This window comes from Strix uralensis, chromosome 1 (genome assembly GCF_047716275.1).
Source record: "Strix uralensis isolate ZFMK-TIS-50842 chromosome 1, bStrUra1, whole genome shotgun sequence".
NCBI classification, from domain to species: Eukaryota; Metazoa; Chordata; class Aves; order Strigiformes; family Strigidae; genus Strix; species Strix uralensis.
This window is the reverse complement of record NC_133972.1, coordinates 1,767,904-1,784,534: the sequence shown is the minus strand read 5'-3', so window position 1 is coordinate 1,784,534 and position 16,631 is coordinate 1,767,904. Positions and strand designations below refer to the sequence as shown.

Genomic DNA, 16,631 nt, shown 5'->3' with positions numbered 1-16,631 from the left:
CTCCGCCGCCCCAGCACGGGGCCGTGGGGGGCGCAGCTCGGTTCCCGAGGCCCCGAGGGGCTGGGCTCTCCGCGGGAGGAGGCAGCCCTGCGGCCGGGCGGCTCTGCCGGGGAGGGGCGGCTGTGGGGACCCGTCATGGCGGCCGCGCTGAGGGGAAGGGCGCGAGCCCCGCCCTCGGGCGCCGACGTCCCGCGCTGGGCGCATGCGCGGCCCTGCCCTTCCCCTGCCCTTGGCGCCGCGCCGCGCCGCCGTTGCTATGGGAAACGTGTGGGGCTGCGGCCGCGCCGACAGCCGGAGCGGGAGCAGCCGGGCCCGGCCCTGCCGGGGCGGGCGGCCGGGAGGACCCTGTCGCTGCCCTCGGGGCCGGGGAAGGCGGTTTCGGTAGGCCGGGGGGCGGGGGAGGCAGTGCGGCCGTGTCAGGTTCTGTCAGGCTGCGGGACCAGGCGGGCGTTGTGCGGGAAAAAGAGCGAACCGCCTCTCCCCACACAGCCGGTCTGGGCAGGTCCCGCTGCGCGGGGTTGGAGGCTGCACTCAGGAGGGCCGGAGGTGCCCTCAGGCCATCCCTCATACCCGCGAGGCCTGGGGGCTGTGCAGAGACACGGGACTCCACTGTTGGCACTTGTCAGTCCTTAACGCGTCTTGTCCACACCCGTGGTGTCTGCAAACAGGCGTGGAGGTGAGGCTGCTGCCTGCGCGCCTCTGCCCGCGGTATGTACAGGCACACAGTCTGCATTTTGGCACTTTGTCCAGATGATTGCTGCCTTAGTGCGGGAAAGGGCCTGCCATAATTACTCAGTAGAGGGTGTGCCTTTGAAAGTTTTTAGTGATTATTTTTTCTAGACCAAAGGTGCACTAGATTTTTTGCTGACAGTAAATGTCAAACAGGAGAGAGGGCTGGAATCTCTGCTCTCATGAGAACCGCCCCCCCCCCGCAGTGCTGGGTCCAGCTCTGGGGGCACCAACATCAGAAGGACACAGACCTGCTCGAGCGGGGCCAGAGGAGGCCACGAAGATGCTCGGGGGGGCTGGAGCACCCCCCTGTGAGGACAGGCTGAGAGAGTTGGGGGGTTCAGCTGGAGAAGAGAAGGCTCCAAGGAAACATTCTAGCAGCCTCCCAGTACTTAAAGGGGCTACAGGAAAGGTGGGGAGGGACTCTTGATCAGGGGGTGTAGGGATAGGATGAGGGGTAACGGTTTTAAGCTGAAAGAGGGGAGATTTAGATTAGATGTAAGGAAGAAATTCTTCCCTGTGAGGGTGGAGAGGCCCTGGCACAGGTTGCCCAGAGCAGCTGTGGCTGCCCCCTCCCTGGAAGGGTTCAAGGCCAGGTTGGATGGGGCTGTGGGCAACCTGGGCTAGTGGAAGGTGTCCCTGCCCGGGGCAGGGGGTTGGAACTGGATGATCTTTAAGGTCTTTTCCAACCCAAACCATTCTATGGTTCTACATCAGAAAACTGATTGTCTTTAGTCATGTTAAGTAAAGCTCTAGACATTTAAATGGGTAGCAATATTATCACTTTAATGTTACCACAATGCTTAGAAATTTGGGGGAAAGATGTAAGCTGCACTCTTGATGTCCAGTGTCTAAAGGGAGGATTGAGATAAACAACAGACCTTTCTTCCTCTGTCAGTCCCACATTAACCCAAAAATGGGGGGATCTACACCTCTGAAACGTGGGAAGGCTTGCAGTCTGTTCCCTTTAGTCAGTGTAACATGGTTGCCACATTCGCTTGGGTTTGACCCAAGTCACTCTTCCGTAAAAATGTTTATTTAAACAGATCTGTTTAAAAACATTTTAAAACATTGCTTTTTGAATGCTAGAGTTAAAAGGACCCGAAAACTTTTCTGAAGGCTGAAAGCCGCTTATGGAAAAAGGCACTTAAAGCAAGGCAGTGGGGCTGAAGAGCACAGTGGCTGAGAGGAGGAGGTGGCAGGGAGACTGCTCAGAGGTCAGTGAGAAAAAACTTCAAAGCAGCTGCTAGAAGAGGATGTTTTTCAAAGCACTGGTGATCTCTGCTCTCTGTTGCTTTTTATTTTCTTCTTGTTATTCTTTTAGTAAACTATGGAGTCGGACATAAAAGTGAATGAACATTTTAAAAGCCAGTTTAAGGCTTATCAAGAACAGCAGCAAAGGAGGCTGCAAAACCTAATGGAGAGGAAGAAGGAAAAGCAGAACAGTCAGAAGGGTGATAATGGCAACGCAAAGGAGACTTTCGGAATCCCAAATGATCTAAACCTGTTTGAAACAGGACAACCTGTAAACGAAGATGACAGCAAAAGGTAAAGGTGTAGCAGCACCGTTCCTTCAGGAAGTCACAGAAGTATATTTTGCATGTGATCTTATGAAACTCATATTAAGTTGACAGAGCGCTTTCTGTCTTCACCTACTGGGCTTTCATTATCCTGAGAAGAGTCTCACTGTCCCTAACATGTTTGACCCAGGGAGATGGTGGAGTCCCCATCCCTGGAGGTGTTCAAGAGGCAGGTTGACATAACACTTAGGGATATGGCGTAGTTGGGAACTGTCAGTGCTAGGTTAATGGTTGGACTAGATGATCTTCAAGGTCCTTTCCAACCGAGATGATTCTGTGATCCTCAGAGCATTGGGATGTGATCTTTATCATCAGTGTTTCACAAATGAAGAGCAGAACAACAGAGGGGTTAAGGGTGACATGCTAGGGGCAGCTAGATACTATCTGATGAAATTCAGTCATTCGGGATCACTAACATCCTTTGAGCCTTGTAAACAAACAGGTTCCCTACGTGAATAATTTCCAAAGACAGATGAGGGCAAAGCAACTAATGGGTGCAAGCCAAAGTCCTGAGATGCAGAAAAGTGTTCCCCTGGCTATCTTTGCAATGTAACCTGATTTAGTAGCTCAAAAGACAGCCAACTATATAGGAGGGTCTCATAGTCAGAGGTGCTTCCTGGTTAAGATACTTGACAGGGTTATACAAGCTTGGGTTTTAAATCTTACTGGGGACAGGGGTTTGGGTCTTACCTCGCCCTTTGGGTAGTGTCTGGATTACCAGGACACTGGACATTCTGGGGTGGAGCTCCCTTGATCTTGTTTTTGGAGCTGAGTGCATAATTCAATTTACTGGAGCAGAGATTTGAAACCCCAGCTCAGATCATTCCATCTTCCTCTGAGGATAGAGTCAGTCTCTCTTTCTGACCCAGTTATTTTTTTTTTACAAACTAGAACAGGTCTGAAGTTGGACACACCCTACTACAGTGTTGGCTATTCAGGGATTTGTTCTGTGTTAGCGGTGGGGCCAGCTGAAGAAATTGCTGCTTCTGCTCCCCACTTACAATTGTGCTGATACAGCCGTTTGCTGGAAACTGGATTCACTTTCTGGGGCAAGGGTACTTTTATCTCAGGTCATTTCAGTGATCCATTTTACAGCTTTAGCCCCACAGACTGTTTTATTGGCACCATGACGGGGTGATGTACTGTGATACCGGGACAGGAAGGAGTAGCTGGCAGCTCTGCCAAACTCAGCAGATCACGGGTGGAAAACCACAGTTAGGCATATACCTTTGAGACAGTTTCATCTCTCAGAGTCCGTAGTGGGGAAGGGCACCTCTACCAAAGTTTATCAAGCCACTAACCAGGGTTTATTAGGCTGTAAATGCCGATCTTCCTTCTGTGTTACTCTGGGCAACTCCCTGCTCAGCTCGTTCCTGAAGATTGCTTCCTTAAACACCCAAGTGCATAAGCTGCAGCAGAGCTTCTGTGAAGATGCAGGGAACCCAGGAGTGAACCACTGAAACTTTCAGGTGCTTCTGGGAATGTGGTGTTCATGCTGCAAAGGAAGTCTGGGTGGAAACTGGGAGCTGACCTTCTAGAAACTAATGCTCTCACCGTTGCATCATACATTGTCATCTTCACACACAGATCCCTCACCGTGGCTGTCTGATTTGCCAAGTTATGCTTCTGATCTGACCTCTACCAGCTGTCCTCTTCCCTTCAACACTTTGTTCTGATATTATATAGAAGATCACTATGGAGATTTTTTTTTTTTTTTTTTTAATGGAGAGGGAGACTGATTCCCATAGTTCAGATGTGGGTTTGTCTGGTGGAGGAGAGGGGCTTGGGTGCTCCCATAGCACATCCTGGTGTGGTGTGCATACTCTGAGGTGCAGAGCACAAGAGAGTCCCAGTGGTTTTCTGCTGTTTACAGTTCAGTAGTTTAGGTCTGAATAATTCAAGAGCTATTAGTTACCTCCATTTTTAGTGGCACTGACTGAAAAGTCCCCATTTGACATGGCAGGTGTAGCAGATTTATCTGGATTGTCCTTTGCTTATGCAGCAAAAGAGTGGTTGTGAGTGTATCAAATCCAGGCAGGATTTGCTTCTGGAAGGCATTCACCAGGATGCACTTTGCAGTATTCCCATGACACCATATGAGAAACTTCTTCCAGAATAACAGGACTCCATATGGTCTGCAGTGGCAGTGACTTCAGCACAGCAGTGTTGTTTATACCAGTGCTTGGAAGACATTCTCCTCTCAGATATCTCCCTCTGAGCCTTGGGAGTTCTTTTTTCCTTCCTCCCATTCTACCCCCAAGTTTTGTTTAGGTGACTGTTTAGCTGACATTTCTGTCTTTTTGGTTTGTTCTTTCTGTAACTTTATCCTCCCTGCTCTGGTGGATTTAAGATTAAGTGATTCTCCCCATCACACAGAGGATCTGTAACAGAGTGAGGAAAGACACTTGCCTGAATTTTAGTCATAGGCCCTGCTCATAAGCTTCACCTGGCTCTGTTTTCTTGAACTAGAGTGAAAAGGGTTACCTTTCTGCAGCCTGTTTCTTTTGGCTGACTTTCCATAGCTGAGCCACTTGGGTGGAACCTGCTACCTCCTTTGTAATGTGTAGAGTCACTCTGGGATGGGATGGAGAAGTTTCTCAGGGGAGACTCCAGTTCTGTGCAGTTGGGCTTTCTGTCTGTCCTACTGTAAATGCTTTTTGTCAAGACTTGGAAACCAGCTCTGAGGAAGACATTGCTGGATCAGGTGTGTTAAGAGCTTAGAACCCTTTTTTCATGTTAATTCCCTAACTGTTAAAGATCTTTTTGTTCACGTGTCTCTAATTAGATCTGCACAGTCTTGTTGCTCACTTCTATGAGTGGTACGTGTGGGAATAACTTAGTTTTGCCTTTTCTCTGCTCAGATTGCTGCTTGCTTTCTTCTCCTTTGTAAACAGCTGCCTTTGATCTTCCTTTGATTTGCAGCTTTGAAACAGAAGTGCATTTCTTAATTATGGATTGTGAATCGTGTCATAAATCGACTGTTGCTTATGGCAGTGTTCTAACATGTACATATGGAGTGGTCATTTAAAAGCTCCAAAGTCCAGTTGAAGCAAAAAGCTTGCTAAAACATTTGAATAGAAAAGATTTAGGTGACTATTGTGATGGCTGACTTGTCTGGCTGTGGACACGTCTGTAGCCACAGGTATATACTGTAACAACTGGGCTTTATCCAAATCTCTGTGATCATCCAAGCTACCTACTTCTGTTGTAGTCTGGAGCAATCACTCTATAGGCCAAAGGGGTGGGACACGATTAAGTCACCAAAATGTAGACATTCAGGATCACTCTGTAGATAGTAACAATCTAGGGATCGATTGATCTGGCTGGCTTAGGTGTCTAATGATAGCTGAGATGCCTTAGGGTATCAGGAACTTCCACGTGGGAATGGTAGGACACACAGGAGACCTGCACCCTTCAGCAGCAGCAGCTGGGGGACAAGTGGGCAGCCCAAATGGCACCTGTGTGTGAGTAACTAAATTGAGTCCCCTCATCAGTGCACTCAGTGGAAATTAGGGAGTGATTTGCATCGCCCTACAGTGGCAGCTAGTCTGTAAGGCAGTGCGGGTTGTATTGACCAGACCTCCTTTGACTTTTGCATGCGTTTTGGCACAGAGAGACACCTCGTTCTTGATATGGAGTGGGACCCCACCCTGAAACTCAGATGGGGAGAGATGAGGAATCTCAGAGGCAGGTGGAATGGGAACTGCAGACTTGAGCCAGCAGAGTCTCTACCCCAAACATACTTCCCGAAGGCAGTGTCAGTACAGCTTCTCTTAGCACATTTAGTTTCCCCTCTGGGGAATGGAGACAGGTTCATTGCTATTCTGAAATGCTGCTGTCTGGAGGAATCTGGCTAAAAAGTATGCCTAAAGTTGGAGGATGTTAGTAATTCTGAGGGTTGGCTCATATGTCCACACATGTGTGACAAGTGCTCTCGGAGATGCTCTTGATTCTCTCTGACTGGGGCACATAAGTTTTTCCAAAATCCCTACATCGTGGCTGCTGGCATCACGTAGGGAGCTCAGATAATCCTGGGGCATCTCAAATAGATGCCTGAGTGCCCACAATTGAATTGAGCCCCTGAGGCCTTAGCTTCTAGTTTTCACATTTGGAGGAACCACTGCGTAAGGACAGTAAAGAGATTAAAGTTATTAATTATCTGAATGTCTTAGAGAGATGAAACCCATAAATGTTACTAAATGTACTGCAGAATAGGAGAAGCAAGGCTATTTCCTCCTGTTCAGAGGGCTTTTTTATATTCTTTGTTTCTAAATTAATTCCAAAACGCAACATTAACAATACAAACTGAAGCCAGTCTATCCTGGTGAGGTTCCAAGAAAATCAGATGAGGACACAGGAAATTGGTCTTTTGTGAATTGCTATGAAGCATTCACTTTTAAAGAAAGAGTCTCAGTAGCAGCTTTTGTAGCTGTTGGCTTCTGTTAGCTTCAGTAAGTATAGAAAGTAAAGCCTGAAAGTCATGGATGCTGAATGGTGAGCCTGCCCGGTTTCCTCTGGAGAACCAGATAAGTAAGACTGAGTGAGATAAGAGCACTGGAAAGATACCTTTATGTGATGTTTTGCCCCAGACAACACAAGGAAGTGCAGAATTTTTCAAGAAGAAAGAAGTTAACTGAATAGATCAGATCATCAGCTTGTGTTCTGATCTGAGGTTTAGGATATTCTACTTAATTCAGTAAACTCAGTCCTGGTAAGCTCAGCTCATCTAGCATACAGTCATTTCATCGTTTTATTTCTGGGAGCATCTATTTGAAGCACATTACAGTGACATTTGCCATTATGGCTTATCTTTTCCCAGGGTGCTTGAGGATCAGCTTCGAGAGGTCCGAGATGAAAACTGCAGACTATACAAACTGGTGACAGAGAAAGATTTTGAAATAAAACAACTTCAGAAAAAGATACAGGAGGACAGATTGGCTTTGTCGGGTAAACACATTAACTTTGTATTCTCACTGTGTTAGTTCTAGTGTTTGCTTGATGCTGGTGTGAGCTCCTGGCAGTGAAATAGTATCGTGACATCTCTTTACCTGCTTTATGCTAAAAAGGAGTATTTCGGTGATATTGTGGTTGCCTCTGTTTCCACTCCTGTAATAAGCTTCTGCTAGGAAGAATCAAAATTCAGCTCTCAACTGAGAGAGACTTGCTCTCTGTTGAGCTTGCAGTAATTTGCACTGAAACCACTTAGCTCTGACCTTTGAAAATACTTAGACACCTGGGTATAGATTTAGTCCACACTTAGAGTTGCTACCTAAACTTGCAAGGATCTAAGTTGACACTGCTTTGTATTTGCAGGGTTTACTAAACATTGAAGTCTCTCCCGTGTAAGGAGTTTTGTGGCTTTATTTGCAGAGGGAAGTTCCTCGCAGTGGTTTGACATGATAGCATATATGAAATGAAATGGCATATGTGCTTAAAGATCTGTGTCTTACTCTCTCCTTCAGTTTTCTGAGCTGCAAAATATGAATACTACTACTGCCCATCTTAGTGAGCTATTGGAAGGACCAAATGACTTCTGGTAGTCAGGCAGGTCAGCCCTAAGGTGCAAAATATTGTTACTGATAATTATATGTCCCTTAAAAGAAGTACAGTGCTCTTTTGGGGCACACGGTGATCTCTGTTCCTCACAGCTTTTCTGCAAACTAGCTATTGTTGGCATAAAAAAATTATGATTCGTAGAAATCATATTTTGGAAAACTTCCTGTTAATGTCAAAGAGCAGTGTTGCAGCTTTCTCTGCTCTGTAGTGTTAAATTCCTTATTCAGGCTCCTTTTGTTCGCCTGAATAGGGCACATGCAGGATGCTGGCTGAAAGTGAAGTCCAGCTTCTGAAGTGCTTTGGGTGTCCTTTGAAAACTGAGCTGTGCAGGCTGCACCTCCTCCACTGGGTGCCACTGTTGTTCAGGACAGCAGCGATGACCAGGCTAGTAGAGAACAGCGATAAGCAGAACTAAATAACACTTAAATTACACCTTAATTCTTAAAAACTATCTGTAGCTTGTATGTAGGAGGGATGATAAGCTATTACTGGGTCAGGACCAAGAGCCAGACGTGCTCTTGCAGCTTCTCTGGCTGACTCATATGCTAGCTTGCAGCAGTTTGCCCCGTGCCTCTGTCTTCCCTATCTCCATTGTGGCGAGAGACCTTCCCATTGCATGGGAATTGAAAGCTTTGATTAAATGCATGCAGTGCGTTTGAAGACCAGTATCAGCCTGGCTTTTGGTTAGTTTAGTACTGACTGTGATCCTTAGCAGCCATTATTTATCATGAAAACTAAGGAATAAGTAGCTTCTAGATGAGAGGGGAAACACAAATCAGATAAAAGAGTAAGAACAGTGTAAATGCTTTTTAAAATAATAGATTTATGTCCTCTACAAGGTTTTTAAATAGTGATATAGGGTCATATTCTGTTCTCAGCTATATTCTACATAGCCCCTTTAATGTCCCTAGGGATTTTATGGGACTCAGAATTCACTTAAGAGTGATCTGTCGTCCTTGCATCTCACCCCAGTTCTTGAATATAATCTTCATGGATGTTGGTAGAAAAGTCATTACTTCAGAGCACTGCAGGAGGATGAAAGAGTTAAGAATGACAACACCCGAGTTCAATTTTCATATATCCCACCAAGGATTTCTTATTGCAAGCTTGTATTCATTGCTGAGCTAGAAGTTTCCATGGATGTTGTATGCAATCATATTGATTTTGCACTTGGTACAAGAACTTTTCTTCACCTATGTGGTGTTAACAAAAGCCAAGTGACAGACAAGCCAGTCCTGGGGATTACTTTATTCGTGACACTAATCAAACCCTCTCTGATGAGGTGAATGAAGTATCTGTTTAAAAGAGCAATTAAAAGAATAATGCAGTAAGGCTCCATGTATAATCTCAAGGGACATATAAATAGGTACAATGATATTTCCTGGACATTATCCAGGACCCAACTGTAATAGTGTGCCTGACCTTTGAGGACAGATGTCTAGAAAAGTTCACACCTCTGTTTCAGCAACTCCTCCAGTAGCAAACAACCAGCACAAAATAGTGTTGTCTTTTTCAGTAACATGCCACAAAAATGTGTTCATAACTGCCCTTCACAGCAGTGAGCAGAAAACATTACTACATAGAAAGGGTAGAGCTGTTGCTATGACCACTGTTGTGGCCTTCTGACCTGTGGCTGTTGCTAAAGTGTGAAATGTGTCTTTGCTAGCCACAATGTGATGCTGACACAAAGGACCAAGCAATCCAGCTGGAATCACTAACGCCTCTTTTCCCTCATTCGTTCATTTAAGTGCCTGGAACAGCTCTGAGAGAAATGGATTAGACAATAAAAGTACATTGTGCATTGAACAGAGAACAAAAGCATCATCTATTCTGAATCTTGCCTGTAAGATATGCCCTTTGATTTTATGTATGCTTTTCAGGGACGTCTGGTTTAGCTGGAGATGTTGCAGCTATGAAAATAGTTGAATTGGCCAAAAAGAATCGTGAGATAACTGCCGAGACTGAGAGTGAAAAAACCAAAGTGAAGCAACTGAATAACAAAGTCAAAGAGCTGGAGAGAGAAGTGAGGCATTTTTCTTGTTCTCTTTTTGCATGCTAAAGATAGAAATCCAGCCATTGGGATAGAGGAGCTGTAGAAACTGGGTTTGATTCATGTTCCCATTTTGAATTTGCTCTTACATCCATGCTTTGAGTTCTTGTAATTTCTGTCCATGACAGGAGAGAGGGATGACGCCCTCAGCTGTTTTCACCTTTGCAGAAAGGAGGAGCTGGGGAAGAATATCCATAAGTTATAGTGAGGCAAAGATTTATGAAATACCAATTAGCAGTGTTCAGTTATATCTGAAGCACAGAGGTTTTTCTAGCAGTATGACAATGATATTTTTCTGGTTGGTTTTTTTTTGTTTTTTTTTTTTCGAGGAGGAGCAAATTTCATACCATTATGTCTTACATTCCCACCTCATTAATACCAGTCATGAACTCTATTCCTCTATTCTTCTAAGCTTTATTCATCCACGTAATGAAAGCTGTTTTCTGGCATAAGTACTTCCAGAACTGAGACAGTAATAAACTATATCACATAAGATAGCAAATATTCACTCAGGTGAATTAATTTTTCTGGTTTAGTATGATTTCTTTATACGTGCTAACCTTTCACAGGAATAATTTTACTCGGGTGACAACTGAAATGAAAATTAGATGCCCTGATGTCAATGTTTACTTTGTTCACTGGCTACTAGTGCTCTTCCTTACACAACACTGGTAAAATTTTGGATCATTTTTAATGCTTTTGTCTGCACTTTGTTTCCTTAGAAGACATCATTTAAATGGTTCAGTAATGTTTATCATGCTGACAAATGCATTTTGACTCTATCTTTTACAATCACTTATTACCATGAATCATGCATCTATCTGAATTATACTCTAGTTACCTGAAAGATCAAGAAATGGAACATTAAATTTTTGAGAAGTCCTGCATAAATCCAGAGCGTTCTGGTCAGAGGGGTCTTGTCAAACAGTTGGCAGGCTGACTAAGAAATATCAGGTGTAGCTAGGGACCTACAAAATCACACAAGTAAGGGACCAAGTTGTGAATAATTTCAGGAAAAGTCAACTTGCTTGTAATCCCCTACTGCAGAGGTGTAATGTCCATCCACCTGATGTAATGTAGGTGTCTACTGTAGGGTGAGTCAAAGACTACACGTCCCTGATTGTATTGACTAGACACCATTCTTTACAGAGGCACCCACACTGAAAACAAGGAACGTGTGACTTTGTGAGTTGAGTCTCGCCCTGTATGCCTACTTTTAGACGCCTTAAACTCTGCAGAATGAATTGTGGTGATGGTGCCTTACGAATGCATCACAATATGTACTTTCACCAGTGGAAAACACTTATTTTACAGAATTGTTAGCTCTTTGCTTGTATGAAAACTGAAAAATATGTAAATCGTAAGTGTTTTAACGTGACTGTGTTCCCACAAAGAAAATGGAAGGGACAACCACTGCGCAACTGAGCAGTCACTTAGCAAAAATCACATATAAACAAAGACTGCAAATGAATGTTTGCAGAAAATTTCCTTAGGATTTGATCTATCAGCTGCCAACACCAGCTGAAATTTCTCATTCTCAGTCCATTGACTAAAAGAGTTTATGAACTGGATAGGTGTGACCTAACCATTGGTTTATTTGCAGAGAAGGGGCAACATTAGAGCTGGCTCTGAGTTGCACTCTGTTTCCCCAGATACCACTTTAATAAAGAAGCTATTCCTTAGAGCCTTCTTTTATTCAGGCAAATAATCAAGATCTTCCACCCACCTCAAAGAATGAAGTCTCAGCCCTTTAAAGCAACACTTCCTGGCCTTACCAGCTCCAAATCCATTGCACTCCCATCCAGTAAGAAGTCTTTGCAATGTCAACACAGGACATGATTCAGAGCAGGAGGGGCTGTATGTCTGCCTTCCTTTGCTGTGGCTGTGGAGACATTCTTCATGGGTTGAGAAATGCTACCTTAGAGCTACCAGCTAAAGAAAAAGCCTTACTAAATCTCCACTATCAGTTATTAAGTAGTAATTTCTCCTTTTAAATTCCTCTGGTGAGTAGAACTATGTGCTTTTTATGAAATATCCTATGATTTTCTTGAAAAGTGGCATCCAGAATCTAGAGACAACATCCTGATCTGTACTGAACTGGGTTTGCATTTATGTATACAAACACTTATTTTATGAACCTATGGTGATAAAATCCCCCAGAAGTCTCCATACTTGATAACTGATCCCATCTCAGCAAGTTCAGTTTTCACTGAAGTTATTCCACAGTAGAATAACACATGCTTCTTTGGGAATTTCAGAAAAAAATTGTATGCTTTCCTACTGATTGTGTTTAAAAAACAAAGGAACATGAAGTAAATTTTTTTTCTAGAGTAAATAAACATCCAAGATCATCAAAACTACTGTTGTAGCTTTTTGCTAATTAATAATTCATGGAGGTATGCTCTTCACTGTATTCATTCTATAATAACGATGCATTTTTTTCCAGCTACAGATAGCTGTAGAAAAAATACATTCTCTTGATGGCGGTGGTGCAGGAATCAAGAAATCAACTCTGAAGATGATAGAAGGAAACTTGGTACGAATCATAATTGAAAATGGGAAATCAGAAACTGATACTTAGGTCTCTCCTATTGTGCAGTGTTGGGGTTTTTTTTATGACAAGAATGTATCCCTGTCACTAGTTTTGTAACCAAATTACTCTGTTTGTACCTTCTCTATGACCCCCAAAATTAGGGATGGCATTTGCATGGGTCTGGGAAAAAAGATTCGGTGATTCTGATGGATATGTGGATGTTAATCACTTTAGTTTTTCCCTGACAATTCTGTTTTTACCAAGTACATTCTTCTCTTCAAAGGCTGAAAGTCCAAAGGTGAAAGCATTGCAAGAAAAATTAACCACAGCCAACTTTAAAGTGGTGGAGTATCGTAACCAACTCCAATCTGCAAAACAGGAACTGAAGATGACCCAAAAGGTACTGTTGCAGGATGCAGTCTGTGGCTGGGATCCTGTGCAAGAGGTATATTCTGGTGAAATCAGCAGGCTGCTTTTCTTTTGAGCTTTGATTAGCCTCCATGAAGTTTTCCAGTGAACTGTAAGGAGGTAGGAAAAAACACGGGTGTGGTGGTTGCTTTGGAAAGATACGCACACCGACACACAGCTTTGCCACCACAGCTGGATGACTGTATCCACTATTTCTATTACTACGATGGGTACAGATTCTTCAAGGTTTGAAAGGCCCAGTTCAGCAAAGTAGGTTTATGATTGATTTGAAGCATACATTCAGGCCCATTCCTCCTTTCCAAAACATTTAATTATGTATTTACTTTTAATTTAGGCTTCAGTCCCATGGAAGTCAATGAGATGAAAGACCACACTTGAACTAAAGCACATATTTAAACAATTTGTTGGAGTGACATCCAGAGTAACCTTTTCCTCTTTGATTCATGATGGATTTTAATGCGTTACTATGTGCTCTGTTTCCTTTGGTTTCATTACTTTGTGTAAGAGACCTGCAATGCAGATCAGAGTAGAGAATATGGTCCTAAAAATAGAACTCTGCTGACCTTTTTATAAATAATTTAAATGCTTCTCATACTAACTTTAGCCCTCATTAATGTGGCTGTCTTGGAATTATGCAAGAGAGATTGGCTCAATTCCTGATTGCAAGGGTGTATATTAAGACAATATTCTGTTCCTGTTTAGTTCTGGTTAAGTATTCATTATATCAAAAATAATTGTGTATATTGAAAACCATTAGTAATGCTTGGTGATGAATTTGAAATCCTTTTACAAAAGTAGCACAGTTTGACACCCAGCTATACAGTTAGATAGTACAATTTGACACTCTCCATAGACAGGCAGCAAAACACAGATTCGCATTTTTTAAAAAACAAAGAATAATGCTCAAACGTATGAAAATACTGTATTACCCACCTCAACAAGTAAAATCATTCATGTCAGCCAAACTTCCTCTACCCACCAACAACCTGTATTGTAATAATGATCTGAAAGAGCTTACATCAAATGGGATACTTAATACAGTATACATCTATACCATCCAGTGTTTTGTGTTTCCTGCTAGAGAGAGCAGCTTTTTCTCCCCTCTTCCCAATCCATGTATTTAAGCCTAGCCTTACTGTTGATGTTAATCCCTTTTTCATAGCTTTTAGCAAATGAAGTGGGTGAAGATGTGAATATTCAAAGTCTCATGACAAATTCTGGCAGCTGGCGTGGACGAGCCCAGCAAATTCTTGTTCTCCAAAGCAAGGTGAGTTAAGACCCTGCATGGTGCCATATAAGCTGGGTTCTGGGATGCTCTTTCTACGTAGAGGTGTTATGTCAGTTTGTGTTAAAGATACTGTTAGTTCTTCATTAAGTAATTCTTAACATCTATACCTTCTTATAAGGCATGTCCCAGTAGAAACAGTGTTTACTGCAAATACATGGCCAGTCTTTTCTCTGTTGAAGAAAGCAACTGTTAGAATAAAACACTTTATGGTAACTTTTGTAATAGTTTTTTGGTATGTTTGTGTGTGTGGTGTTAAATTTTAAATATGTGTTGATGTGTGCAGGGTCTTTCAGAGTTCTTGCAAACTATATTGATTAATCTATTACAAACATGCAGACTTCAGTATTTAAGCTGGGAATCTTTTGCATCTGTGTCAAAGGAGAGAGTTCAGTGACCTTGGAGAGCTCTGGCAGCCTAATTAAAATCCCAGGATGTGTGAAGGTGCCTGTCTCCACTGAGTACAGAAGGAGCCCTGTCAGTGTCTGTGCTCTGACTTAGACACCTTTGTTCAGTGCCTAAAGTCAGATGGGAAGAATTGAGGCCAGATAAGATTTTCAAGTTGTTCCCCCAGGAACTTCAGTAGAATCTTTTAACTCTTGAATCTTCTGAAGGGCACAGTCTAGCTGAAATGTCAGCTTGAGACAGGGAGGCAGTTTTATCTGCTTCTTAAATAAAACTTCTCTCAGGCAATTTGATAACATATTTTTCCTATTTTTCTGCTGTTTAATTATATGCCAACAAACTGATTTTTTGCACTCTGACTGAAATTGTTAACCTCTACTTTCCCTTGAGCAAATTACATTTTCCTTCCCTTAGACCCCCTGGCTGGCATTCATCTGAAGACTGTATGTACTGTACTCTACTGTAATGTAGAGATTTCTTCCTGAACCAGTCTCCTTAGGCCCCTTCTGTAGTCAGTGGGGACCTTGTAAATGCAGTCACTGGATCAAAAGTGAGGTAGGTGCATCTTAGAAGACACCTCCAGAACAGGGCAGAGGCACTGTGCTGTAGCAGTGCCCATTTTCTTCTAGTTACTATAAAAGAAGTCTGTAGTGAATAGCTGAGATGCAGGGGCTGAGTTCACTTGACTACACATGGGTGTCTAATGCCAGCCGAGATGCGGTAGGGTGTCCCTCTGACCTCTGGTCATCTTTTCAGAGGAGTATGGATGTCTTGTAGATCCTGCATCATACGTGTCTCCAGTATCCCAGGGCACCTAAATCAGCGCTGGCTACCTGCGTTCAGGCTAGTGAGCTGTGCCTTTGATTGTGTACATCCTGGGTGGTGATTCTGCTAAAGACCGAGATGCTAAAATGTGTATGGGTGAGTGGGTGTCTGCCCTTCCAGAGGAGATCTAAGGTACTGTTCTGTTGTCCACATGTGTGTTTAGAGGCATTCAAGATGCTTTGGAGTGTCTGCCTGGCCTCCACATGTGGCTCCAATAAGGTACACATCTCCCATGTGTCCTGAGTCTCCTGTAGGTCTGGTGTCATATTTCCTCCCTGCACAGATGCCCTAGATATCTACATGTTTGTGAGCAGCTAACAGATTTAAATTTGAAAGCACACTGCTCTGTATTAGTTAACCACAACGATGTCAAGAAGTAGTATGATGCTACACTCTGAGCTCCTCTTTGATGCTGGACACTTTGGTCCTCTTTGATGCTGGACCACTGTATTCCTGGTAAAGACTCTGGATAAGTTGTCATTATTGTCCCCTAGGTTCGAGAGCTGGAGAATCAGTTGTGTCAAAACAAGACCAGAACATCACTGAGTGAGGCTGATGAGGAATTGCTGGCACTTACTGATCCAAGGAAGTTGTCAGCCCAAGAGAAGAACTTGTTGAAGATTCGCAGCTTGGAAAAAGAAAAGAAAGAAACCTTGGAGGTAAAAACCTGTGAGCTGAGAGAGTTCTGTTTGGTCATATAGTGTGTAATAACTTGCCTTACCTTCTGGCTGTATGTTACACCCTACCCAGGGACCATTTCAGAAACCACCTGATCTGCTGGAGGAAGTTCTGCCACACCTCACAAACTGAGCGAAAGGCTTCCATGCTTGTTGTCTGTATTGCACTGTTACGTGGCCAGACATACTTCTGCAATAGAAGACTTGGTCTTCTCTGCTGCGTGATTCCTGTGTCAGGTGCATCCAGTTGGCCTGAAATGTGTCTACCTGACATCTGTGCCTGATAGGTGTTGTTGGAAAGAGGGAGAGAGGCCCTGGGTTCCAATGCAGCTGCTACTGGCTTTATACTGAAGGCACATGCAGAAAGAAGCCCTGCTACAGCTACCTCCAAGCTCTGTAGCATCCCCCTTACCCTGCAGCCAGATGTGCATTCTTCATGCAGTATAAGCATCCCCCTCGCACCTTATATATCTGTATGGCTATGGGCTTCTACACTTGAACAGGATAAAGTTGAGAATAACACCAGACACCCTCTAAGAGGCAGTCTGAAAATGGGTCTTAC

At 43.6% G+C, this 16,631-nt stretch overlaps 1 protein-coding gene across 8 annotated transcripts in view; it reads left to right on the top strand.

Moving 5' to 3' along the window:
- Nucleotides 1-228: 228 nt before the first annotated feature.
- CCDC13 (coiled-coil domain containing 13) overlaps nucleotides 229-16,631 on the top strand; it is a 34,973-nt gene continuing 18,570 nt past the window's right edge. For 3 of the 8 annotated variants that reach the window (XM_074863886.1, XM_074864071.1, XM_074863980.1), the window contains exons 1-9: nucleotides 390-708; nucleotides 1,819-1,946; nucleotides 2,054-2,277; nucleotides 7,129-7,256; nucleotides 9,746-9,888; nucleotides 12,362-12,451; nucleotides 12,732-12,848; nucleotides 14,040-14,144; nucleotides 15,887-16,051. In XM_074863886.1, the coding sequence (XP_074719987.1) occupies nucleotides 2,060-2,277; nucleotides 7,129-7,256; nucleotides 9,746-9,888; nucleotides 12,362-12,451; nucleotides 12,732-12,848; nucleotides 14,040-14,144; nucleotides 15,887-16,051 (966 nt within the window). In that variant the 5' untranslated portion in view covers nucleotides 390-708; nucleotides 1,819-1,946; nucleotides 2,054-2,059. The other 5 variants (XM_074863463.1, XM_074863551.1, XM_074863800.1 and 2 more) reach the window with 5 other exon arrangements.